The sequence below is a fragment of the Scyliorhinus torazame genome, chromosome 27, assembly GCF_047496885.1.
Source record: "Scyliorhinus torazame isolate Kashiwa2021f chromosome 27, sScyTor2.1, whole genome shotgun sequence".
NCBI classification, from domain to species: domain Eukaryota; kingdom Metazoa; phylum Chordata; class Chondrichthyes; order Carcharhiniformes; family Scyliorhinidae; genus Scyliorhinus; species Scyliorhinus torazame.
The window spans coordinates 9,213,935-9,239,577 of NC_092733.1; the positions used below are offsets into that span (position 1 = coordinate 9,213,935).

Below are 25,643 nucleotides of genomic sequence, written 5' to 3' on the forward strand. Positions count from 1 at the left end.
AGAGGCCTCTCTTTCTTCCACAGAACTCCATTCATTTTCTGAAATATTGGCTTTATATTAAATTTAACTAAATCACTCTTTGTTGACGAGGAGTTCCGGTCAAGGTATCGGATTGTCCAGCAATTGTGCATCACCAGCAGTGTTGCTGAGATTTACAAACCTTGAAAGCCTCTAACTTGGCTCCATAATTGGGCGACGTTGAACAATCTCAGGGTGTATCATCAACCAGAACCCTCAAGTTGGGATGGAGAGGTGGAAAAGTAACCCATTGTCCCCGATTTTGATTCAGAGACCTGTGTTGCCACAGGGAGGGGAGGTCCAACATCGAATGGCCCACTCCCACTCCTAATTCGTACGTTGAATAAAGCAGTATAATTGGGAGAAATGCAAGGCTATCCACTTTGTTAGCAAAATCGAGAAGGCAGAACTATTATCTGAATGGCCATAAATTAGGAGAGGGGAATGTGCAACGAGACCTGGGTGTCCTTGTGCACCAGTCACTGAAGGTAAGCATGCAGGTGGAACAGGCGGTAAAGAAGGCAAATGGTATTATGGCCTTCATTGCGAGAGGATTCGAGTACAGAAGCAGGGATGTGTTGCTGCAATTGTACAGGGCCTTGGTGAGGCCACACCTGGAGTATTGTGAGCAGTTTTGTCTCCTTATCTGAGGAAGGATGTTCTTGCTCTCGAGGGAGTGCAGCAAAGGTTTACCCGGCTGATTCCAGGGATGGCGGGACTGACGTACGAGGAGAGATTGAACCGGTTAGGATTGTATTATCTGGAGTTCAGAATGAGGGGGGATCTTATAGAAACCATTAAAATTCTAACAGGACTGGACAGGGTCGATGCAGGAAGGATGTTCCCGATGGTGGCTGTGTCCAGAACCAGGGATCACAGTCTGAGGATACGGGGTAGACCATTTAGGACAGAGATGAAGAGAAATTTCTTCACCCACAGAGTGGTCGGCCTGTGGAATTCATTACCACAGGCAGTAGTTGAGGCCAAAACGTTGCATTTTTTCAAGATATAGCACATAGGGCGAAGGGGATTAAAGGAAATGGGTGGGAAAGTGGGATTAGGCTATTGAGTTGGATGATCACCGTGATCGTAATGAATGGGGGAGCAGGCTTGAAGGGCTGAATGGCCTCCTCCTGCTCCTGAAAGGGCAGCATCTTTGTAAAAAATGCATTTCGCCACCTCTCCCGCTCATCGATCGAGAAACACATTAAATCACATTAAGTATTTAACTCACTGAGTCACCTCTCCACCTCTCCACAACACATGACCCACACCACACCGACTCCAGCGGTTCAAAGAGGAAGCTCACCGCCAGCTCCTCTAAACAGATCCCGGCTTGGATAGCGATGCCCGCAGCCCAGGAACAACTTTGTTTTTAAATCGCCTCTCCTTGCCGGTACAGAAAAGACATGTCACCCTAACATTTCATTAATTGAGGGCAGCAAATCTTAAAATCTAACCTTGGATGGGAGTTTGGAATTCAAAGAAGAGACATCAGCCATAGGTTGGCGGAGCAGGCTCGAGGGGCCGAATGGCCCACTCCTGCTCCTAATTCGGACGCCGAATAAAACACGCTCAGGCACTCCTGTTAAAGAGAGGCTTGAACTGTGAACGAGGAGCCTTGTCATGAGGGTCCCATTTGCCGTAGGGATCTTACGATCAAGGCTGTGCATAAAAAGAAAAACTGAAAGAAAATTGTGATCAGACCCGGGCACATCAGCAGCTGTGGAGAGAGAAGCTGAGTTAATACTTGATCCAAACTGTAAGACGTTAGAAAGAAACTCGGCGTGAAATGTGAGTGAGGGAAACGGGGATGGGAGAGGTCTGTGAAAAGGCAGACGTGAAAACCTGCATTGCTCTAGCGCCTTCCACCCCTCCTCCCCCCAGCCCCTCTAAAGCGCTTCACATCTATCGGAGCAATTTTGACGTGGAGTCACTGTTGTAGTGTAGGGAACACTGCAGCCAATTTCAGCTCAGCAAGATCCCACAAACAACAATACGATAACGATCAGGTACAGCTGCTGGATTGGGGGATGGACATTGGCCGGGACACTGGCCAGAACTCCACTGCCCTTCCTCAAATCTTTTTTTTACAGACGAGACCACTGTTTAACGCCTGACAGTGCAGCGCTCCCTCAATACTGCACTGGGGAGGGTCAGCCAAGTTTATAACGCCGCAGCAGGAACCATGGGCGAGATGGTTAAAACGTTTGCAGATGAATGATTCTCCCTGAAGTCAGAGGAAGATTCAACCTGAATGTAATTCTGAACTTGCCGCAATTCTTTTGGGCTTTTCGCAGTAAATTTATTGAAGCCTACTTGTGACAATAAGTGATTATTATTATTATTAATCGGTTCCCCATTGTCAAACTCCCACCTCAACATCTCCAGAAAGAGAGAACGCTCAGGGTTTTAAACTGGCTCCAACATCTCCCGTTTAAAATGACCAGCAATCTGTGGCAATAAACGGATGGATGGGGAGAGACCGAGAGAGTTAATGAGGGAGGACCGTTTCCCCGAGCGGGAGGGTTGGTAAACAGGGAGTACGCTTTTAAGGTGGCTGTGCAAAAATGCCAGAGGGGAAATGAGGAAAGTTCTTTTTATCAATGCAGCAAGTTCTGACCTGGGATGAGCTGCTTGACGGAGTTGGAAACAGATTCAAAGGTAACTTTGCAAAGGGGATTGGCTAGAATAATTTAATAATAAGGGGTCTCCCATTTCAGACAAAACTGACGAGGAACCTCTCCTCTCAGAGGGCGGTTAGTCTGCGGATAGGAGCGGAGGCTGGGTCATTGAATCTATTCAAGGTTGGACAAGAGTTTCGCTTTGCAAGGCAGCAGCCCAGGGTTATGGGGGTGGGTGGCAGAGGTGGAAAAGTGTGATAATCAAATCAGCCGATGGTCCTGTTGAATGTCAGAGCTCGAGGCTCGAGGGGCCGAATGGCCTCCTCCTACTCCTAGCTCTGGCTGCAGAAGCAGCGAACGGGAATGAAAACCCGCTGATAAGTTACAAAGGCATTGTTGGAATTCACCAATCGGGTTGGGACTTGAATCAGCCGCTGTGTATTCATGAGGGATTAACTGTTCTTGCCTGTTTGCTGGCTGACTCAGTTGAATTTATTAACATGTGCAGCGTTGACCCCCCCATGTTTTCACCTCTGGGACAACTCAGTCCAGACTGTCTCTGCCAAGCTGCCTTAAGATGCCAAGTGGAATAGGTTCAAGAGAAAGCCTCTGCCATGCGCAGAGGGTGGCTAGAGGGAGGGGGGAAGGTCGCAGGTTATTTGGTTACACTTTAAACACTGCCATCATTCCCAATAGGAACCGCCAAGTCTATCCCACTCCGGGAAGAGTGGGGAGCTGCCGTGTGGTAGAGCATTTAACAGGCAACCTGTTGACCTGGCAAAGTTACCTTTCTTAGCCAAAGGTTCAGTGGTCACATTAACATACGTCAGGCGGTCCAGTCGACAGTCCAGACCCTTCAGCCGGTCACTGGCGAACTTCACTTTCAGAGATGCAAACAGTGATTTATAATTCCGCTGAGGAGGCGGCCCGTGGCACAGTGGTTAGCACTGCAGCCGACGGCACTGAGGACACGGGTTCGAATCCCGGCTCTGGGTCACTGTCCGTGTGGAGTTTGCACATTCTCCCCGTGTCTGCGTGGGTTTCGCCCCCACAACCCAGAGATGTGCAGGGTAGGTGGATTGGCCACGTTAATTGCCGCTTAATTGGAAAAAATATTAATTGGGTACACTAAATTTGAAAAAAATCAACATAACTCCGATGAGGGTGTCACATCAATTTGAAAAGTGGTTCACAGAATCCCTGCAGTGCGGAAGGAGGCCATTCGGCCCATTGAGTCTGCACTGACCCTCCAAAAGAACACCCCACTTCCCTGCCCCATCTCAATAAAACCTTAACCGAACCCGCACATCTTCGGAATTGAGGGAGGAAACCGGAGCACCCGGAGGAAACCCACGCAGACGCAGAGAGAACGTGCAAACACCACACAGACAAGTGACCCGAGCCGGGAATCGAACCCGGCTCCCTGGCGCTGGAAGGCAGCAGTGCTAACCACCGTGCTGCTTCAAGCAAAAACGTTTGAGGATTTTTAAAAACAACATTGTTCATTGGGATGCTGGATGTGATAAATAAAAGAGGGAAGAGGTTACGTGGAGTTTAACACTGTGAGGGGATTAATTGGATTCAGTTTCAGAGCTGAATGTTCAATGTTTTTAATCCCTGCCCTTACCTGCTTTGCCTTTGCTGCCGCCCTCCGGCGATGGGTTGGAATTGGATTGAAGCCTGGCTGGATATTAAACCTGCATCTCGACACGGTGTGGAGCAGCACACTGCACTCAGATTTCATAAATCCTGCTTCCGGCTGCTTTTTAGTTTTCACTCGGAGTCCGATTCCATCACCAGATTCCCTCCAATACAAGGGGTGACAAGGGGTAACAAGGGGTAACAAGGGGTGACAAGGGGTACCAAGGGGTGACAAGGGGTACCAAGGGGTGACAAGGGGTACCAAGGGGTGACAAGGGGTACCAATACAATGCAAGGGGTCATTTAGTGTGAACTTCCCATAGCCCATCAACGGGGCTATTTGACTGACGGGGGCATCCCATCTGAGCCTATTCCCATTCTCCACATGCACACACACACACACGTAAACTCACAATGCTCAGCACCATTTGCGACTCCTCCGATACTAATGCAGCAAAACCTGGACAATAACCAGACTTGGGCTGACAAGTAGCAAATAACATTCACGCCACAGGAGTGCCAGGCAATGACCATCTCCAACAAGAGGGAACGCCACCATCGCCCTTTGACATTCAATGGCATTACCATCACTGATTCGGCCACTATCATCATCTTGGGGGGGTTACCTAGGGCAGCACGGTGGCGCAGTGGGTTAGCCCTGCTGCCTCACGGCGCCGAGGACCCGGGTTCGATCCCGGCCCAGGGTCACTGTCCGTGTGGAGTTTGCACATTCTCCCCGTGTTTGCGTGGGTTTCGCCCCCACAACCCAAAGATGTGCTGGGTAGGTGGATTAGCCACGCTAAATTACCCCTTAATTGGATAAAATGAATTGGGTACTCTAAATTGAAAAAAGAAAATCACCATTGACCAGAAACTGAACTGGACCCAGCCAAAAAATACTGCGGCTGTTATATTTTAAATAATGGCTTATCTACAATATATATATATTACTCTTGAATCTCCCAAGATGATAAAATGACCAATAATCCTCTTGTTGAAAGATGAACTATTTAATGAGTAATAAAATAATAAACTGTGAGTCTTTTTACTCAATACTAAACTAACTATAAAGAAATAAAGTACAATACAGATAACTATACAGTATTATAACAAACTAGTTCTAACTTCTAGCTATTCTATGTCTTGCTTGTTCACTGTTCTGGATGACATTCTCTAACTAACTAAAAAGAGCGGGAATCCAGTTCTTATAGTCTCTGATTTTGAGACATCTAGTGTTGAAATGACTGTACTACATTTACATACATTGAATATGTATATTGATGTCTGAATATCACTACAGAGGCTACAAGAGCAGGTCAGAGGCTGGGAATCCTGCGGTGAGTAACTCACCTCCTGACCCCCCAAAGCCTGTCCACCACTGTAATCTCCCCAACTTGAGTTAGATTTCACAACACTAGTACAGATATACCTTTCTATCACTGCAGGATAGGTTTAACAGCTGTCCAGTCACATAATATAAACTGATTTAATATCAGTGCAGACAGGTGTGTCCTCTTCTGGGAACGCATTTTCCTACGGTTGTCCGAGAACGGGAAGAGGTGTGTGGAGAGTTTAATTCCCCATTGGTGTTGGTTCAGTGGAAAACAGTTGGAAGACCAACAAATGGACATATTCCAAGCGGGAAGCTTCGGGTGAAAGGGTCGCTGCACACACACACGGATACGGCAGCATGATAAGGATTTGGGGCCATGTGGAGTTTCCCTTCTCAATCCCAGGCGCATTGAGACTGAGCGGCACAGCTGCTAAAGTTGGAGGACAGCAGCAGAGTGGTTATGTTATTGCACTAACGCACAAGACAACTGGAATAAATGAGTCAGCAGCATGAGTTCAGCTCCCACTATGTGCACAGGGCTAAATCGCTGGCTTTGAAAGCAGACCAAGGCAGGCCTGCAGCACGGTTCAATTCCCCTACCAGCCTCCCCGAACAGGGGCCGGAATGTGGCGACTAGGGGCTTTTCACAGTAACTTAATTTGAAGCCTACTTGTGACAATAAGCAATTATTATTATTATAATGAAAGGACTTGCATTTTTATAGCACCTCATCACAACACTTCATCACAACACCTCAAAACGTTTTACAGCCAGTGAAGTACTTCCAAAGCGCAGTCACCGCCCCAGTGTAAGATTCACGGCAGCCAATTTGCCCTCAGCAAGCTTCCCACGAAGAGCGGATGTGACAATGACCGGATCATCTGTTTTCGGGAGTTGTTCGAGGGCCAGGACATTTATTCTCTGCCAGAGAGGGCTTGGGTGCCTCAGTTTTGCGGCGCAGTCGAAAGGCAGCAGCCCCTGACAGTGCAGCACTCCTGCAGGATGGCCAGCTTTGAACCAAAGTTTGTACTGGGAGTAAGGCTCGAATTGCCAATCCCTTCAGCCCAGGGTGAATGTCCTACTCACTCAACCACAGCTGATAGCAGAGCTGGGGGTAACCCGATACGGGCCTGATGCGTAGCTCACAGTGTCATGGAACTGATTCTATACTGACTCGTCTTGGGGGTGTCGTGATATTCAGATAAACATCATGGTGCAAACACACAAACACACTGATGGACAGATCAACAGACCAATCAATACACACGCAACATCACAGCCAATCACAAGCAAGAGCAGACACACTATAAAACGGGGAACACCACAGTTCCCGCTCATTCCAGCAGGAGACAGCTCAGGGCACAGAGCTCACAGCAAGCCACTCAGACATTCACCATGTGCTGAGTGCCTCTCCAAGATAGTGTTAGGGGTAGGTCCACAGGTTAGAGGGTAATGAACGAACCACAGTAACCAGTTTACAAATGTTAATATTGTTAGTAATAAAACTGAGTTGTACCTTCCGTAACCGTGTTGGTTTATCTGTGTAGCAGAGCACCCAACACGACATAGTACCAGGATTGTAACCCAGCAACTATGAGACCTACCTACACATCCTCAGGAACCCGCCATCCTGCGCCATGGACACCATCAGCCCGCCGCAGCCGCTCCAAATCGCTGGAAACCTCGGCGTCAACTGGAAGCTGTTTAAACAGCACTTCCAGTTCTTCCTGGAAGCCACCGAAAGGGAGAATGCTTCGGACACCAGGAAAATCGCCCTCCTCCTCTCCACGGCAGGGCAACACGCCATCCACGTCTACAACTCCCTGGTGTTCGCGGAAGGTGAGGACAAGACAAAGTACAAGACGGTCCTTCTCAAACTCGAGCAACACTTCAGCGTCGAGGTAAATGAGAGTTTCGAGAGGTACCTCTTCCAGCAGCGCCTGCAGGGTAAGGATGAACCTTTTCAATCTTTCCTAACACACCTCCGTATCCTCGCGCAGTCCTGCGGTTACGAGGCCACCTCCGATGCCATGATTCGAGACCAGATAGTTTTTGGGGTCACCTCGGGCACCCTATGCCAGCAGCTCCTCAAAATTAAAAGCCTCACCCTAGCCACCGCCATCGAAGCCTGCGTCCTCCATGAAAACGCGACCAGCCGCTACTCCCAATTCCAGGCGGCCGAATCGGCACGGCAGGGGTCCTACGCGGCCGAATTGGCAAGGCAGGGGTCCTACGCGGCCGAATCGGCAAGGCAGGGGTCCTACGAGGCCTTCCGGGTCCAGGCGATCGAGTTCCTCCCGGCCCGCGGCCCGGACGAGGGTGGCTATTTCACGTGCTTTCCGCGGCCTCCCGCGCTTGTACGCGCCAAAAGAGACGTCGACGCAGAGGGACGTGACACGCAGGCGCGCTCTATGCAGGACCGAACTGCACATGCGTGGTGGTGCAATGAACGCCATGACGTCACGACGGGCGGCAACTGTGGATCCGCACATTTAAAGCGGCAATGTCCAGCAAAGAACCGACAATGCCTCCGCTGTGGCAAGATGGGCCACTACGCTGCCTGCTGTCGAGCAGCTCAACCTGCCAACGCTCCCCAATTCCGACAGCCTCGCAGGGACGTGCGGACCATTCAGCCTCCATACACCGAGTCATACCCTGACGATATACAGACCGGTGATACAGACGACCGGGAAGCCTTCCGTGTTGCGGTCATTGACAGGAACCGGATGTCCCCAAGCAGGACCCACCAGCCGATGCCAGTGAACAGTGTCAATCCGGGTGATGAATGGAGTGCCACCCTAACGGTCAACCGATCACCAATAACATTCCGCTTGGACACTGGTGCCTCCGCCAACCTAATAGCATGGTCAGCCTTCTACGCCTTGAAGGTCAGACCACCAATTCGGCCATCCCGTTGTAAGATGGTCGACTACAACGGAAACGTTATCCCGGCCATGGGATCCTGCCAGCTCGAGGTTACACACAATGCATACACAGCCACACTGTCCTTTGAGATAGTTGGATCATCGAAGGACTCCCTGCTAGGGGCACAGGCGTGCAAGATTCTCCACCTCGTTCAGTGGGTACACGCTCTGTCTCCAGAAGGCATGTCAGACTTCCCGGATGCAGAATTTAAGGCACAGCTCCACTCGCTCCTCGCCCACAACCAGGAGGCATTCGAGGGCATGGGCACACTGCCCTATACCTACAGAATACGGCTCAAACCGGATGCCACCCCGGTCATTCATGCACCTCGCAGGGTCCCAGCACCACTCAAAGACGGCCTCAAGCAGCAGCTGCAGGATCTCCAGGACCAAGGAGTGCTTTCCCGGGTCACGGAGCCCACGCCATGGGTCAGCTCCATGGTGTGTGTTAAAAAGCCCTCTGGCGAACTTCGGATCTGCATCGACCCGAAAGACCTAAACAACAACATCATGAGGGAACCCCATACCCAAACGGGAAGAGATCACGAGCGAGATGGCCCGGGCTAAAATTTTCACAAAGCTTGATGCCTCGAAGGGTTTTTGGCAGATCCAACTGGATCAGTCCAGCAGGAAGCTGTGCACCTTCAACACTCCTTTCGGCAGGTTCTGCTACAACAGAATGCCGTTTGGCATCATCTCGGCATCCGAGGTGTTTCACAGAATCATGGAGCAGATGATGGAGGGCATCGAAGGGGTGCGCATCTATGTTGACGATGTCATCATCTGGTCCACCACACCACCGGAGCACATCAGTCGTCTCCAGCGTGTCTTTGCGCGGATACGGGAACACGGCCTGCGCCTCAACCGAGCCAAGTGTTCTTTCGGCCAAACGGAGCTAAAGTTTCTGGGGGACCACATATCCCGGTCAGGAGTGCGTCCGGATGCAGACAAGGTGAGCGCCATCACAGCCATGCCGTAGCCGGCAGACAAGAAGGCAGTCCTACGCTTCCTAGGCATGGTCAACTTCCTGGGGAAGTTCATTCCCAACCTTGCCTCCCACGCAACGGCTCTTCGCCACCTAGTGAAGAAGTCCACGGAGTTCCAGTGGCTGCCCGCACACCAGAACGAATGGGAAGAGCTCAAAATTAAGCTCACCACAGCCCCGGTATTGGCGTTCTTCGACACCTCTCGAGATACGAAGATCTCGACTGACGCCAGCCAGTCCGGCATTGGGGCAGTACTCCTGCAACGGGACAACACTGCATCATGGGCTCCGGTCGCCTATGCCTCACGGGCCATGACCCCCACAGAACAGCGCTATGCGCAGATCGAGAAGGAGTGCCTGGGTTTGTTAACCGGCATAGATAAGTTCCACGACTACGTGTATGGTCTCCCTCAGTTCACCGTGGAAACCGACCATCGCCCCCTGGTCAGCATCATACAAAAGGACCTGAATGAGATGACCCCTCGCCTCCAGCGCATTCTGCTCAAGATCCGGAGTACGACTTCCAACTGGTCTACACCCCGGGAAAGGACCTCATCATTGCGGATGCCCTGTCCAGAGCAGTGAGCACACCGCCCGATTCGGAGGGGTTCATCTGTCAGGTCGAAGCGCAGGTGGCCTTCACATCGGCCAATTTGCCAGCTAATGATGCAAGTCTGGCCCGCATTCGCCGGGAGACTGCGGCTGACCCCTTCTACAACGGGTGATGCGCCACATGACGGGAGGGTGGTTCAATGGACAGTGCCCACAATTCTACAATGTCCGGGACGACTTGGCCGTCATTGACGGTGTCCTTCTGAAGCTGGACCGGATTGTGATCCCACACAGCATGCACAAGCTGGTCCTTGACCAACTGCACAAAGGCCATCTGGGGGTCGAGAAGTGCAGACGGAGGGCCGAGAAGCTGTATACTGGCCGGGCATCAGCGACGACATCGCCAACATGGTGCTCAACTGCCCCACCTGCCAAAGGTTTCAGCCGGCGCAACCCCCTGAGACGCTTCAGCCCCATGAGCTGGTGACATCCCCTGGGCGAAGGTGGGTGTGGACCTTTTTCATGCGCTCGGCAGGGACTACGTCATCATCATAGATTACTTTTCAAACTATCCAGAGGTCATACGCCTGCATGACTTGACATTGTCCGCTGTCATAAGGTCATGCAAAGAGACCTTCGCTCGCCATGGCATTCCGCTTACTGTCATGTCGGACAATGGGCCCTGTTTTGCAAGCCAGGAATGGTCATCCTTTGCTGCTTCGTATGGCTTCACACACGTGACGTCCAGCCCTCTGCATCCCCAGTCAAATGGCAAGGTGGAAAAGGGCGTTCATATCGTCAAGCGGCTCCTCTGCAAGGCTGCTGATGCCGGATCGGATTTCTGCTTAGCCCTGCTGGCCTATCGCTCGGCCCCACTAGCCACTGGCCTCTCACCAGCCCAGCTGGTGATGGGTCGCGCCCTCAGGCCCACAGTGCCATCCATTCTGGTCGCTACACCCAACTATGCTCCAGTACTGCAAAGGATGCGACAGCAGCGTGCTCAGCAGAAGGTGGCACATGACACTCGGGCAACTGATCTTCCTGCCTTGGCGCCTGGAGACAACGTCCGCATCCACCTACCAGAGGGTGGCTGGTCGGCAACTGCCGAAGTTCTCCGCCGCGTGGCTCCCCGTTCGTTCCTGGTTCGCATGCCTGATGGCTCCATTCGCTGGCGCAATCGCCGGGCTCTTTGCCTGCTTCTGCGCTCATTACGTGATCATACACCGGTGCCACGCCCTCCTGTTGTTCCTGATGTCAACTTCGTGGAGCTTCCTGCCACCATGCCTATTCCTCTGTCGCCTGTGGCCAGGCCCATTCCTCAGCCGGTGGATTCTGACCCACCCTTGAGGCAGTCAACCCGAATTCGTCGCCCACCTACTAGGCTGGACTTATGAGCCTGTTTGAACATTGGACTCACTAAAGTGTTATGCCACAATGTTAATATGTTTCTCTTTTTGTCGTTACAGGAGTTCGTTTTGATGCTTGATGTTTACACTTGTTTTGTTATAGTACAACTTCGTTGCTATGTTGCACCTGACACCTTCCTATGTATATAGTTTAGCCTCATGTACATGTTGTAGATATTGCACACACACATTCAGCTGCGCTCAGTACACATCTATATTTATTAACACATAGGCACATATTTTTGTAAAAAAGGGGGGATGTCATGATATTCAGACAAACATCATGGTGCAAACACACATACACACTGATGGACAGATCAATGGACCAATCAACACACACGCAACATCACAGCCAATCACAAGCAAGAGCAGACACACTATAAAACGGGGAACACCACAGTTCCCGCTCATTCCAGCAGGAGACAGCTCAGGGCACAGAGCTCACAGCAAGCCACTCAGGCATTCACCATGTGCTGAGTGCCTCCCCAAGATAGTGTTAGGGCTGGATCCACAGGTTAAAGGGTAATGAACAAACCACAGCAACAAGTTTACAGATGTTGTTATTGATAGTAATAAAACTGAGTTGTACCATCGGCAACCGTGTTGGTTCGTCTGTGTTGCAGAGCACCCAACACGACAGGGAGTAAGGCTTGAATTGCCAATCCCTTCAGCCCAGTATGAATGTCCTACTCATTCAACCACAGCTGATCGCAGAGCTGGGGGTAACCCGACACTGGCCTGATGCGTAGCTCACAGTGTAGAACATAGAACATAGAAAAATACAGCACAGAACAGGCCCTTCGGCCCACAATGTTGTGCCGAACCTTTGTCCTAGATTAATCATAGATTATCATTGAATTTACAGTGCAGAAGGAGGCCATTCGGCCCATTGAGTCTGCACCGGAAAGAGCATCCTACCCAAAGTCAACACCTCCACCCAACACTAAGGGCAATTTTGGACACTAATGGCAATTTAGCATGGCCAATCCACCTAACCTGCACATCTTTGGACTGTGGGAGGAAACCGGAGCACCCGGAGGAAACCCACGCACACACGGGGAGGAAGTGCAGACTCCGCACAGACAGTGACCCAAGCCGGAATCGAACCTGGGACCCTGGAGCTGTGAAGCAATTGTGCTATCCACAATGCTACCGTGCTGCCCTTAAGAACAAATAAATCTACACTATATCATTTTACCGTAATCCATGTACCTATCCAATAGCTGCTTGAAGGTCCCTAATGTTTCCGACTCAACTACTTCCACAGGCAGTGCACTCCATGCCCCCACTACTCTCTGGGTAAAGAACCTACATCTGACATCCCCCCTATATCTTCCATCATTCACCTTAAATTTATGTCCCCTTGTAATGGTTTGTTCCACCCGGGGGAAAAGTCTCTGACTGTCTACTCTATCTATTCCCCTGATCATCTTATAAACCTCTATCAAGTCGCCCCTCATCCTTCTCCGTTCTAATGAGAAAAGGCCTAGCACCCTCAACCTTTCCTCGTAAGACCTACTCTCCATTCCAGGCAACATCCTGGTAAATCTCCTTTGCACCTTTTCCAAAGCTTCCACATCCTTCCTAAAATGAGGCGACCAGAACTGTACACAGTACTCCAAATGTAGCCTTACCAAAGTTTTGTACAGCTGCATTATCACCTCACGGCTCTTAAATTCAATCCCTCTGTTAATGAACGCTAGCACACCATAGGCCTTCTTCACAGCTCTATCCACTTGAGTGGCAACTTTCAAAGATGTATGAACATAGACCCCAAGATCTCTCTGCTCCTCCACATTGCCAAGAACTCTACTGTAATGGAACTGATTCTATACTGACCCGTCTTGGGGGGTCTCTCATTTCCATGAATTGCTGGAAAGTTTAAGGGGCAGGTAAGTACTTGGTTCCCAAACAAACAATTTGTTAATCATGCGACTGATATCTTGAGTTTATACTTTGTCCTGTAGTAGTTTTAAGTGATTTAACACAATTTGTTTCTCTGTTTGCACAGGGATCTAAATGGATCTGTGTGGGCGATGGACGTGGTGAGGTGCAGCATGTCTCAACATGCCAACATGACGGTTCTCGATCAAGACGTTGTCAGCACCATCAGCAGCCTGATCGCCAACAGCAGCCTCCCTCAGACTAATGCCAGCACCCTGCTGTTCTCAGAGGTGGCTGCCCCATTGGCCAAGTCCATCGCCATCCCCAGCTTCTCGATGACCTTGGGCGCTCTGTCGAACATCATTGCCCTGGTCATCTTGGTCAAGTCCTACGCCAGGTTCCGCAGGAGGTCGAAGGCCACCTTCCTGCTCTTCGCCAGCAGCCTGGTGCTGACGGACTTCGCCGGGCACGTCATCCCGGGTGCCTTGGTCCTCCGACTCTACACCGGGAAAATCGACGGCGAGGGCCTGATGTGTCAGTTCCTGGGGGGGAGTTTGGTGTTCTTCGGCCTGTGCCCGCTCTTCCTGGGCTGCATCATGGCGATTGAGCGCTGCGTGGGGGTCACCAGGCCCCTGCTCCATTCGGCGGTGGTGACTTCCACCAGGACTAAGCTCGCCGTCGTCGGTCTCTGGCTGGTGGCTGGTTTTGTCGCTTTGTTGCCGTTCATGAGCTTTGGCCGCTATGGTGTACAATGGCCAAATACCTGGTGCTTCATCCGCGTGAGCCCCCACCCCGTCTGGACGGAGGACGCCTTTGCCTTGCTTTTCTCCTTACTCGGAGTGGCGGCACTCCTAATATCCCTGATCTGTAACACCATCAGCGGAGTGACCCTCATACAGGCCAGAATTAAAAAGCAGAACTGCAATCGGAGGACCAAATCCCATGACATTGAAATGGTCGTACAGCTGATTGGGATCATGATGGTCTCGTGCATCTGCTGGAGCCCTCTGCTGGTGAGTATCGTCATTACCATAGAGCATTCTGCAAAGGACTTCACTTACTCTCTTACCTATTGAGCTTTCTTTCATCGATTACTACAACAGCTTTTGTTTATACAGTGCCTGCAACGCAGCGAAACGTCCGACCACCTTATGCGGGAGGGTTGATCAGACTAAAATTGACACTTAACTCACCAAAGGAGATACTAGGGACAGGTGACCAAAGAGGGAGATTCTGAGGAACATCCTAAAGGAGAGGGAGAGAGAGAGAGAGAGGGAGAGAGAGAGAGAGAGAGAGGTAGAGAGGAAGAGAGCCAGAGACAGAGGCAGAGAGAGAGAGAGATAGAGGGGCAGAGAGAAAAAGAGACAGAGAGAGAGGCACAGAGAGAGAGGGCGAGAGAGAGAGAGGCAGAGGGAGAGGGAGAGAGAGAGGCAGAGGGAGAGAGAGAGGGACAGAGAGAGAGGGGCAGAGGGAGAGGGAGAGAGAGAGGGACAGAGAGAGAGAGAGACAGAGAGAGAGAGAGGGAGAGGCAGAGAGAGAGAGAGAAAGAGAGAGGCAGAGAGAGAGCAAGAGAGAAAGCCAAAGAGAGAGAGAGATGCAGAGGGAGAGGGGGGAGATTGGTGTCAGAGAGAGGGGAGGTGGTGGCAGAAAGGTTTAGGGACGGAAATCCAGAGCTTAGGGTCTAGGCAGCTGAAGACACGGCTCCCTGTGGTGAAAGGATTAAAATCTGGAGATTCTCCAGAGGCTGGAATTGGAGTGAGGCAGAGATCCCAGAGAGTTGAAGGGATGGAGGAGGTTGTAGGGATGGAGGAGGTTGAAGGGATGGAGGAGGTTGTACAGATGCAGGAGGTTGTAGGGATGGAGGAGGTTGTACGGATGGAGGAGGTTGGAGAGATGGAGGAGGTTGTAGGGATGGAGGAGGTTGGAGGGATGGAGGAGGTTGTAGGGATGGAGGAGGTTGTAGGGATGGAGGAGGTTGTAGGGATGGAGGAGGTTGTAGGGATAGAGGAGGTTGTAGGGATGGAGGAGGCTGTAGGGATGGAGGAGGTTGTAGGGATGGAGGAGGTTGTAGGGATGGAGGAGGTTGTAGGGATGGAGGAGGTTGAAGGGATGGAGGAGGTTGTAGGGATGGAGGAGGTTGTAGGGATGGAGGAGGTTGTAGGGATGGAGGAGGTTGTAGGGATGGAGGAGGTTGTAGGGATGGAGGAGGTTGTAGGGATGGAGGAGGTTGAAGGGATGGAGGAGGTTGTAGGGATGGAGGAGGTTGTAGGGATGGAGGAGGTTGTAGGGATGGAGGAGGTTGTAGGGATGGAGGAGGTTGTAGGGATGGAGGAGGTTGTAGGGATGGAGGAGGTTGTAGGGATGGAGGAGGTTGTAGGGATGCAGGAGGTTGTAGGGATGGAGGAGGTTGTAGGGATGGAGGAGGTTGTAGGGATGGAGGAGGTTGTAGGGATGCAGGAGGTTGTAGGGATGGAGGAGGTTGTAGGGATGCAGGAGGTTGTAGGGATGGAGGAGGTTGTAGGGATGGAGGAGGTTGTAGGGATGGAGGAGGTTGTAGGGATGGAGGAGGTTGTAGGGATAGAGGAGGTTGTAGGGATGGAGGAGGTTGGAGGGATGGAGGAGGTTGAAGGGATGGAGGAGGTTGTACAGATGCAGGAGGTTGTAGGGATGGAGGAGGTTGTAGGGATGCAGGAGGTTGTAGGGATGGAGGAGGTTGTAGGGATGGAGGAGGTTGTAGGGATGGAGGAGGTTGTAGGGATGGAGGAGGTTGTAGGGATGGAGGAGGTTGTAGGGATGCAGGAGGTTGTAGGGATAGAGGAGGCTGTAGGGATGGAGGAGGTTGGAGGGATGGAGGAGGTTGAAGGGATGGAGGAGGTTGTACGGATGGAGGAGGTTGAAGGGATGGAGGAGGTTGTAGGGATGGAGGAGGCTGTAGGGATGGAGGAGGCTGTAGGGATGGAGGAGGCTGTAGGGATGGAGGAGGTTGGAGGGATGGAGGAGGTTGAAGGGATGGAGGAGGTTGTAGGGATAGAGGAGGTTGTAGGGATGGAGGAGGTTGTAGGGATGGAGGAGGTTGTACAGATGCAGGAGGTTGTAGGGATAGAGGAGGTTGTAGGGATGGAGGAGGCTGTAGGGATGGAGGAGGTTGTAGGGATGCAGGAGGTTGTAGGGATGGAGGAGGTTGGAGGGATGGAGGAGGTTGTAGGGATGGAGGAGGTTGTAGGGATGGAGGAGGTTGAAGGGATGGAGGAGGTTGTAGGGATGGAGGAGGTTGTAGGGATGGAGGAGGTTGTAGGGATGGAGGAGGCTGTAGGGATGGAGGAGGTTGAAGGGATGGAGGAGGTTGTAGGGATGGAGGAGGTTGTAGGGATGGAGGAGGTTGAAGGGATGGAGGAGGTTGTAGGGATGGAGGAGGTTGTAGGGATAGAGGAGGTTGTAGGGATGGAGGAGGTTGTAGGGATGGAGGAGGCTGTAGGGATGGAGGAGGTTGTAGGGATGGAGGAGGTTGAAGGGATGGAGGAGGTTGTAGGGATGGAGGAGGTTGGAGGGATGGAGGAGGTTGGAGGGATGGAGGAGGTTGTAGGGATGGAGGAGGTTGAAGGGATGGAGGAGGTTGTAGGGATGGAGGAGGTTGGAGGGATGGAGGAGGTTGGAGGGATGGAGGAGGTTGTAGGGATGGAGGAGGTTGTAGGGATGGAGGAGGCTGTAGGGATGGAGGAGGTTGTAGGGATGCAGGAGGTTGTAGGGATGGAGGAAGTTGTAGGGATGGAGGAAGTTGTAGGGATGGAGGAGGTTGTAGGGATGGAGGAGGTTGAAGGGATGGAGGAGGTTGTAGGGATGGAGGAGGTTGAAGGGATGGAGGAGGTTGAAGGGATGGAGGAGGTTGTAGGGATGGAGGAGGTTGAAGGGATGGAGGAGGTTGTAGGGATGGAGGAGGTTGTCGAGATAGGTGGTGGCAGTAAGCATGAGAGATGAAAAGCTGGCGAAGATTGTCTTGTTTAATTTAAATGTTAACGGTTGGGAAGAGATTAGTTCAACAGCCACACATGAAATGTTCATGGACGAACATCAGCCTCAGGAATCTCCAGGTTTGTGTTAGAACAAACAAAGAACAAAGAACAATACAGCACAGGAACAGGCCCTTCGGCCCTCCAAGCCTTGACCAGCCTTGGCCAAAACCCTCAGCACTTCCTTGTGCCGTATCCCTCTGTAACCATCCTATCCATGTGCTTGTCGAGATGCCTTTTCAACACCGTTAATGTATGTGTAAAAAAACCTGCCTCGCACAACTCCTCTAAACTTTGCCCCACCGACCTTAAACCTAAGCCCCCTGGTGACTGACCCCTCCACCCTGGGGAAGAGTGCCTGCCCATCCACACCCCTCATGAAAATGAAATAAATGAAATGAAAATCGCTTATTGTCACGAGTAGGCTTCAAATGAAGTTACTGTGAAAAGCCCCTAGTCGCCACATTCCGGCGCCTGTTCGGGGAGGCTGTTACGGGAATTGAACCGTGCTGCTGGCCTGCTTTCAAAGCCAGCGATTTAGCCCAGTGTGCTAAACCAGCCCCTAATAATCTTGTAGACCTCTATCAGGTCGCCCCTCAACCTCCGTCGTTCTAATGAAAACAGTCCGAGTCTATTCAGCCTCTCCGCATAGCTAACACCCTCCAGACCAGGCAACATCCTGGTGAACCTCTTCTGCACCCTCTCCAAAGCCCCCACATGGCGACCAGAATTGTGCACAATATTCCAAACAATGAGCTTATTCTTTGGTTTCAATTGCCTATAAGATAGACTGGAGGAGGCTTGTGTTGAGGTTAAAGAGCGGACTAGTAGGGCTGAATGGCTGATTCGGTGCCCTACACTCTCTGTAATTCCCATGCTGTTCAATAAAGTCTTCACTTTGTTTGGTCGCAGGTAATTGTTAGCATAAATCGAATCCAGAACATCGAGGAAGGTGACTGGTTGAGTTTCCTCGGTGTCCGCATGGCCTCCTGGAATCAGATCCTCGATCCCTGGGTCTACATCCTGCTCCGCCGCGCCGTCATGAGAAAAGTTTACAAATTGTTTTCTCGGAAGACGGACTTCAACAAGAGCAAGTTTGACCGCTGGGAAATCAGCTCTTTTCAGAGTTCCGAGCGCAGTGTCGTCAACCGGTTCTGAGCGAGGGTGGTCTCTTGAGGATTGGAAAGGATTCTTGGAGAGACGGGTCTGGGGAACCCACACAGGCCCGTCTCAATGGGTAGACCAAAACAAAAAAGACACCTTCAAAGGACATTGAGGCCACTTCGGGTGGACAAGGAGGTGTGAGGAAGAGGATAGGGTTGGAAAAGGAGTCGACCCCGCTCGGACCTTGGGAGCTGTCGGATGATAGTTTCCCAACATAAAACAATTGATCCCACTCAGATCAATGGATTTAATGGACTGAGGAACCCAGTCTGAAATGGATTTAATATACCTCATGTTACAGAGGACTGGATCCCACCATGTGTATGATGAACAGTATCAGCAGCCATTGAGTTGCTTGGCCAATGGCATGACGCATGTGACTGGATCAGTCACCTCTTTGGGCTTCAGTTGATGTGAGCAACATTAGAGCATCACCAAGTGTCCTCCTCTGTCGAGTGGGATTTGGGGAAGGCGACTGGGCGTTAGTGACTGGTGGGACGGACCCTGGACCAGTGACTGATCCCAACGACCAGCAGCTTGACAGGAAGGTGCCGCGAGGTTACGGGTCGAGAGTTCAAAGGTTGTTCCGGTTCCTCCCAATTCAGCTGGCCTGCATCCCGCCAGCTGCCGATTCGGTGGAACTACTTTTCCTTGTGGGACGCTCCCCCGACCGTGTGGGTAAATGACAGCCTGTAAATATCCTTCTGTCTGTTTCACCTTGTGCGGAGAGGGGCAGGACGAACCTTCTCCGTCCACACAGGATCCTGCCAGGAGGGGAAAGAGAAGGAACGGTGAATCAGCATCGAGTTTAAAAACAAACACAAAATAATAATTGCCCCTTCCAGCACTCGAAAGGAAAGCAAAAATCTGGAGGTTGCAACACAGGGCACTGCTTCTAGCGTCAGTGCCACTCTACTGGGTTTAGATATCAGCCTGAATCCAGGCAGTAGTACTGATCGGGCCTATTTCACCGTTGGAGCTCCAATCGTTTTGTGGTTTTGGTGTAACGCTTGTCTTTTGCTGCGGCGGTTCCTGACTTTTCTGCACCTTCGGTTCCTGTGTTATTGTTCAGAGGGTTCTGAGGTTTTTAAAATTATCTCCCTGTACTTTTCAGTCCCGACAGCTCATTCTGCTGTGCAAACTGTCCAATGAATGAATGAAAGGGACCCAGGCCAGGCTTGCCATCTCTGCCGAGGTACCCTCCCATGGGCTTGCTCCTTCTATTGAGGAGACACCAGCGACCCAACTCCGAGCGGGGTTTGGATGCCGCGAATTCCCTTCTTTGCGCATTGAGGTGAATGTAACTAGTCTGGGCAATCACACAGGCCCTGAATTCCCTGTAGTATACACAGGCCCTGAATTCCCTGTAGTATACACAGGCCCTGAATTCCCTGTAGTATACACAGTCCCTGAATTCCCTGTAGTACACACAGGCCCTGAATTCCCTGTAGTACACACAGGCCCTGAATTCCCTGTAGTACACAGGCCCTGAATTCCCTGTAGTACACACTGGCCCTGAATTCCCTGTCGTACACACTGGCCCTGAATTCCCTGTCGTACACACAGGCCCTGAATTCCCTGTCGTACACACAGGCCCTGAATTCCCTGTAGTACACACAGGCCCTGAATTCCCTGTAGTACACACAGGCCCTGAATTCCCTGTAGTATACACAGGCCCTGATTTCCTTGTAGTACACACAGGCCCTGAATTCCCTGTAGTACACACAGGCCCTGAATTCCGTGTAGTATACACAGGCCCTGAATTCCCTGTAGTACACACAGGCCCTGAATTCCCTGTAGTACACACAGGCCCTGAATTCCCTGTAGTATACACAGGCCCTGAATTCCCTGTAGTACACACAGGCCCTGAATTCCCTGTAGTACACACAGGCCCTGAATTCCCTCGAGTACACACAGGCCCTGAATTCCCTCTAGTACACACAGGCCCTGAATTTCCTGTAGTACACACAGGCCCTGAATTCCCTGTAGTATACACAGGCCCTGAATTCCCTGTAGTACACACAGGCCCTGAATTCCCTGTAGTACACACAGGCCCTGAATTCCCTGTAGTACACACAGGCCCTGAATTCCCTGTAGTACACACAGGCCCTGAATTCCCTGTAGTATACACAGACCCTGAATTCCTCACAGTATTATTGTCAGAGGCGATGCCCACACACACTTCCATCTGCTAATGTTTGGCGCTGCACAATAATATACCCAAATAGTTTAGTACAGGTTGCCCTGTCGAGGTGTTAACATTTTTTGGTTTGCAGCAATAAGAGATGCCTCTGCGCCCTCAATAAAAGGAACACTTTGACCAATTATCTGAGGGATCCCATGATAAACTACCCCCTCCTCCACAGCCCAAAGGGAGGTGAGTAACTAGAGTTAGGGTCCAGGTCAGACACGATGTAACTGAATGTTAGAATAGGCTCGAGATCTTTTCCTGTTCCTTCTGCTCCTCCCCGTGCCCCATCCACTCAAATAACAAACATGACGGCGTGAGACACTTTACATTGGGAATTATAAAACAGTGAGAACAGACCACAACCCAAATAAAACAACCGGCCCGATGAGAACATGTCAAACAAGGTCTTATTTCTCCCTGTCTCTGTAAATAGGGAGGCAGAGGAGATATCTGGTTTTTAAAAAAAGCTCTTTATTAATATGAAGGATGTGGAGATGCCGGCGTTGGACTGGGGTGAGCACAGTCAGAAACCTTACATCGGATTAAAGTCCAACAGGTTTGTTTTGAATCACTAGCTTTCGGAGCGCAGCTCCTTCCTCAGGTCCAGGCGGAGAGAGATAATCACAGGTTAAAGAGGTGTGACCTGTGATTATCCCTCTCTCCAGCCTCATCGCCTGGACCTGTAAAGACTTAATTACCTTCAAAGTATCATCATTGACTTTGTCTATATATGCGTTTGGGGAACCCACCTCTTCACTCACCTGAGGAAGGAGCTGTGCTCCGAAAGCTAGTGATTCGAAACAAACCTGTTGGACTTAACCTGGTTTCTAAGACTTCTTACTATGAAGGAGTTTAATAGAGGGGTGATGCACTATCAATTACGACGAGACACGAGTAGAGAGTAATTGAGGCTTTATTAAGCAGAGATGTGTAGCCTCCTGCAGCTGCTACCAGAAATGGGAGCAGCTCGGTGAGCACACACATTTATACTCTGCCTACTGGGCGGAGCCAGCAGGCAGGGATCTACCCCCGTACCTGTAGTACAGGAGCCTTACCGTATTACCCCTAGTACAACTATTATACAAACAGTGGTGACTACCACAAGGGGCTACAGAGAAGGTGTTTCCACTTGTTTGTGTGTGTGTGGGCAGTGGTGCCGAATGGTCTGCTTCTCTGCACTACATGTGTGAAGTTCCTCGACGCACCACAATAGGCTCCTCGGTCTCTGAGAAAAGTTGGGTAAATGGCTCATTTTGACAAAGGACCTTGACACAAAACAATGACAATGACCATCTCATTCTCGCCGTTGGCGGGAGCTGATTTTCAGGTTTGCGTGCCAGCTTCTTTTCTGACCCCCTGCTTGCTCCGTTTGCCGCGTCTCGTGGGGAACAAGCTCTCCGCGTTGTACGCCTTCACCACAAGCCAAACAGGACACTGATCCCCTGCCCGCAGGGTGAGGTAGAGTAAACGGCGTACAGCTCCCCGCGAGAACTGCCCTGCCCGGGGGAATTGTCACTGAATCTCTAAAGGAAACGCACTTTGCTTCTAAGCCAGAAAGGTTGCAGGTTCAAGTCCCCCCTCCGCAAAACGTCCAGGCCGACACTCCCAGTGCAGCACCGAGGGAATACTGCACTGTCGGAGGTGCTGACTTTGAACTGGGGAAGTGAGGGGAGGATTGTTGTGGGGGGTAGGGGTAGGTTTGGAGAGGAGTGGGAGGTAGGAGATTGGGGGGGGGAATCGGATGACAATTGTGGATGTAAACGATCCCCTGGCCATTATTTCGGAGACGAGCAGGGGTGTTCTCATCCCATGCCCTGGCCAATATTTATCTCACAACCAACATGGCCAGAAACAGGTGGCCTGGCCATTTATCGAACCGATGTTTGCGGATGCTTGCTGTGTACAAATAGATTACTGCATTTCCTGCATCACGACGCTTCAGACGTACCTCTTTGGGGGCCAAGCCTTCCGGGACGTGCTGAGGTTGTGACAGGCCCGCTAGACATGGCGGCCCCTTACCCCAGAGTGACAATGTGGGCATCGCCTCGGGCATCACAGCTACAGGAGGCCGGGGATAGGTGGGTAGATGCAGCTGAACTCCCTCAGGAAGGGGCTAAATTTTAAATATCTTAAAACATAAATGCACTGACTACTTTCTAGAAAATTCCAAAAAAAAAGTGACAGTCAAGACTGCGACACATTATTTGAAGGGGTCACATGTTCAGCTCCAGCGACTGTGGACCCCTCGATTCAATGCACTTTACTTTGCAAATGGCACTTCAGTGAAATATATATTTGCCGAGATCCCTGTTCTGTTTATTGTTTGTACAGTTGTTCAGGAATGTAAACAGTTCATCTGATATGCATCAAATAAATGTATTTAAGAATTATTGTAATATCTGAGCTATGTATTTTTGTATTTCTAGTCCGTGCTTTGATGTGAGTGAATAAAAATAAATGTTTGTCAAATGTTTTATCATTTATCACCGCGTGGCGGTGGGGAGGGAAAGGGTGGGAGGGGTAGGTGAGGTGTGAGGTTGGTGGAGGTGTGAGGCTGCTGGAGGGAGAGGTGAGGGTAGGTGGGAGGGATAAGTGAGGTGTGGGGGTAGGTGAAGGACTAGGTGAGGTTGGTGGTGGGGTAGGTGAGGTGTGGGGGTAGGTGGAGGGGTAGGTGAGGTGTGAGGTTGGTGGTGGGGTAGGTGAGGTGTGGGGGTAGGCGGAGGGGTAGGTGAGGTGTGGCGGTGGGAGGGATAGGTGAGGCGTGGGGTTAGGCGGAGGGGTAGGTGAGGTGTGGGGGTAGGCGAGGTGTGGGGGTAGGCGGAGGGGTAGGTGAGGTGTGGGGGTAGGTGGGAGGGATAGGTGAGGCGTGGGGGTAGGCGGAGGGGTAGGTGAGGTGTGAGGCTGCGGGAGGGAGAGATGAGGTGTGGGGGGGGAAGGGGAGGGTTGTCGAGCGGAGGGGGGTGGATGCTGAGGAATGAGGGTATGTCTCAATGGGCAAGTGAGAAGAGGATGGTTGGCGGTAGGCAAGGAGAGGATTGAGAGAGGGAAATGGGAGTTTGCGAAGTGGGGGGGGGGTAAGTGAGTGGTGGAGGAGGGGATGGGGGGGTTTTGTTATAATTATCTGACCTGTGTGTGGGGTCAGTTGGTTTTTCTCGGCCTGTGAGACCTATTGCCTCTGAGCACAGTTCGTGAACGTGTCGACACTCTTGCTCTGTAACATCTTCCAATGAATCGGCCCTGTTCAGCTGAATTTAGCAGGAGATCTGGGGACACCCAAGAATGGGTCCTGATGGAGCTCAGCCTGGCATGTGGGATTGACTCAAGCTCGACATTAACCCGACCCACATGGAGAACCTGGCATCCATCTGTGTTTCCATTGCCAATGACAAACTACCTTCCACTCACACAGCCAGACTGATTATTGAGTGATTTTGAAGTAAAGTTCAGCAGCTTTATTGTCCTGTTAGGTGGAGATTTTTCGCAAATGTATCTCAGCCCGATGTGTTTCCTGGACGTATATGTTTCATAAATGTGTACAACTTCATGTCATAATCCAAATCTTAAATCATAGGAAACTCAAACTTTAAATTGCAAACATGTGCAATAAAACTCTCAAGACATCACAATACAGACTCGTTTGATTGAGAAGGTTATTTAACAGCCTGGTATATCATCTTCATAAACTGGGTGCTGGAGAGAAAGAGTGGAGGGGTAAGCGAGAGAGATAGAGAGCAATAGACAGTGTTGTGTGTGTGAAAAAGAGAGAGTGAAAGAGGGCGCATAAGAGAGAGAAAGAGACTATGTGGAAAAGAGAGAGTGAAAGAGAGGTGTGAGAGAGCGCACGCGAGAGAGAGCAAGAGACTGTGTGCATGTGGAGGAGAGAGAAAGAGGAGAGGTGTGTGTGGAGGAGAGAGAGAGAGAGAGGAGGGGTTAGAGCGAAAGAGAGTGTGTGGAGGGGAGAGAGGAGGAGTGTCAGAGAGTGTGTGTGTGTGGGGAGGGGTGTGTGAGAGAGAATGAGTTTGTGGAGGGGTTCGAGCGAGAGAGAGAATGGAGCGAAGGGTAGGGTTGGAAGAATGGGAAGGGGTGGGATGGGGAGGGAGGCGGGGGTATAGAGGGGGGCAGAGGAGAAAGCAAAAGTGGAGAGGCGAGGAAAAGTGGGGAGAACCGGGAAATAGTAGAGCAGGAAAGGAAGGATAGTGGATTGGAGGGACAGCAAGAGGTCAAATCAATTTAGCATGAAACATGATGTGGAGATGCTGGCGTTGGACTGGGGTGAGCACAGTAAGAAGTCTTACAACACCAGGTTAAAGTCCAACAGGTTTGTTTCGTATCACTAGCTTTCGGAGCGCTACTCCTTCCTCAGGTGAATGAAGAGGTATGTTCCAGAAACATATATGTAGACAAAGTCAAAAATGCGAGACAATAAAGACTTAATTACCTGCAAATGCTCGCATTCCAAGCATTGTCGTGCATCTTTGAATTTGTCTATATATATGTTTCTGGAGCATACCTCTTCATTCACCTGAGGAAGGAGCTGTGCTCCGAAAGCTAGTGTTTGAAACAAACCTGTTGGACTTTAACCTGGTGTTGTAAGACTTGTAGCATGAAACAGTCAATGTCGTCCAGTCGCACCTTTTGGTTCATCACAGTTTGCAAACTGTTTAAAAATGCGATTCGGAAAAACGAGGGGCTCCTGCTGCAAACTTCTGATTCCCAATGTTCTTCTGTGAGGAAATAAAGATGTTTCCAAAAGATGCTTGGGTTAACGTGGCAGCATCATACAATACCAAGGTAGGATACTGCCTCAGGTAATGAGCTGAGATCAATTGTAACTACTTCGAGAGGAGCACGGGCAGTCTAAACCCTTTCAGGAGGTGTGGGGTACAGATCCAGGACAGATTTGTTTGCTCTGAT

At 50.9% G+C, this 25,643-nt stretch overlaps 1 protein-coding gene across 1 annotated transcript in view; it reads left to right on the forward strand.

The window, feature by feature from the left end:
- Nucleotides 1-22,408, forward strand: part of LOC140403187 (prostaglandin E2 receptor EP1 subtype-like) — a 32,037-nt gene extending 9,629 nt beyond the window's left edge. The window contains exons 2-3 of the mRNA XM_072490921.1: nucleotides 13,495-14,380; nucleotides 18,287-22,408. Of these exons, the coding sequence (XP_072347022.1) occupies nucleotides 13,520-14,380; nucleotides 18,287-18,532 (1,107 nt within the window). The 5' untranslated portion in view covers nucleotides 13,495-13,519 and the 3' untranslated portion in view covers nucleotides 18,533-22,408. The remainder of the gene's footprint in view (nucleotides 1-13,494; nucleotides 14,381-18,286) is intronic.
- Nucleotides 22,409-25,643: the final 3,235 nt, after the last annotated feature.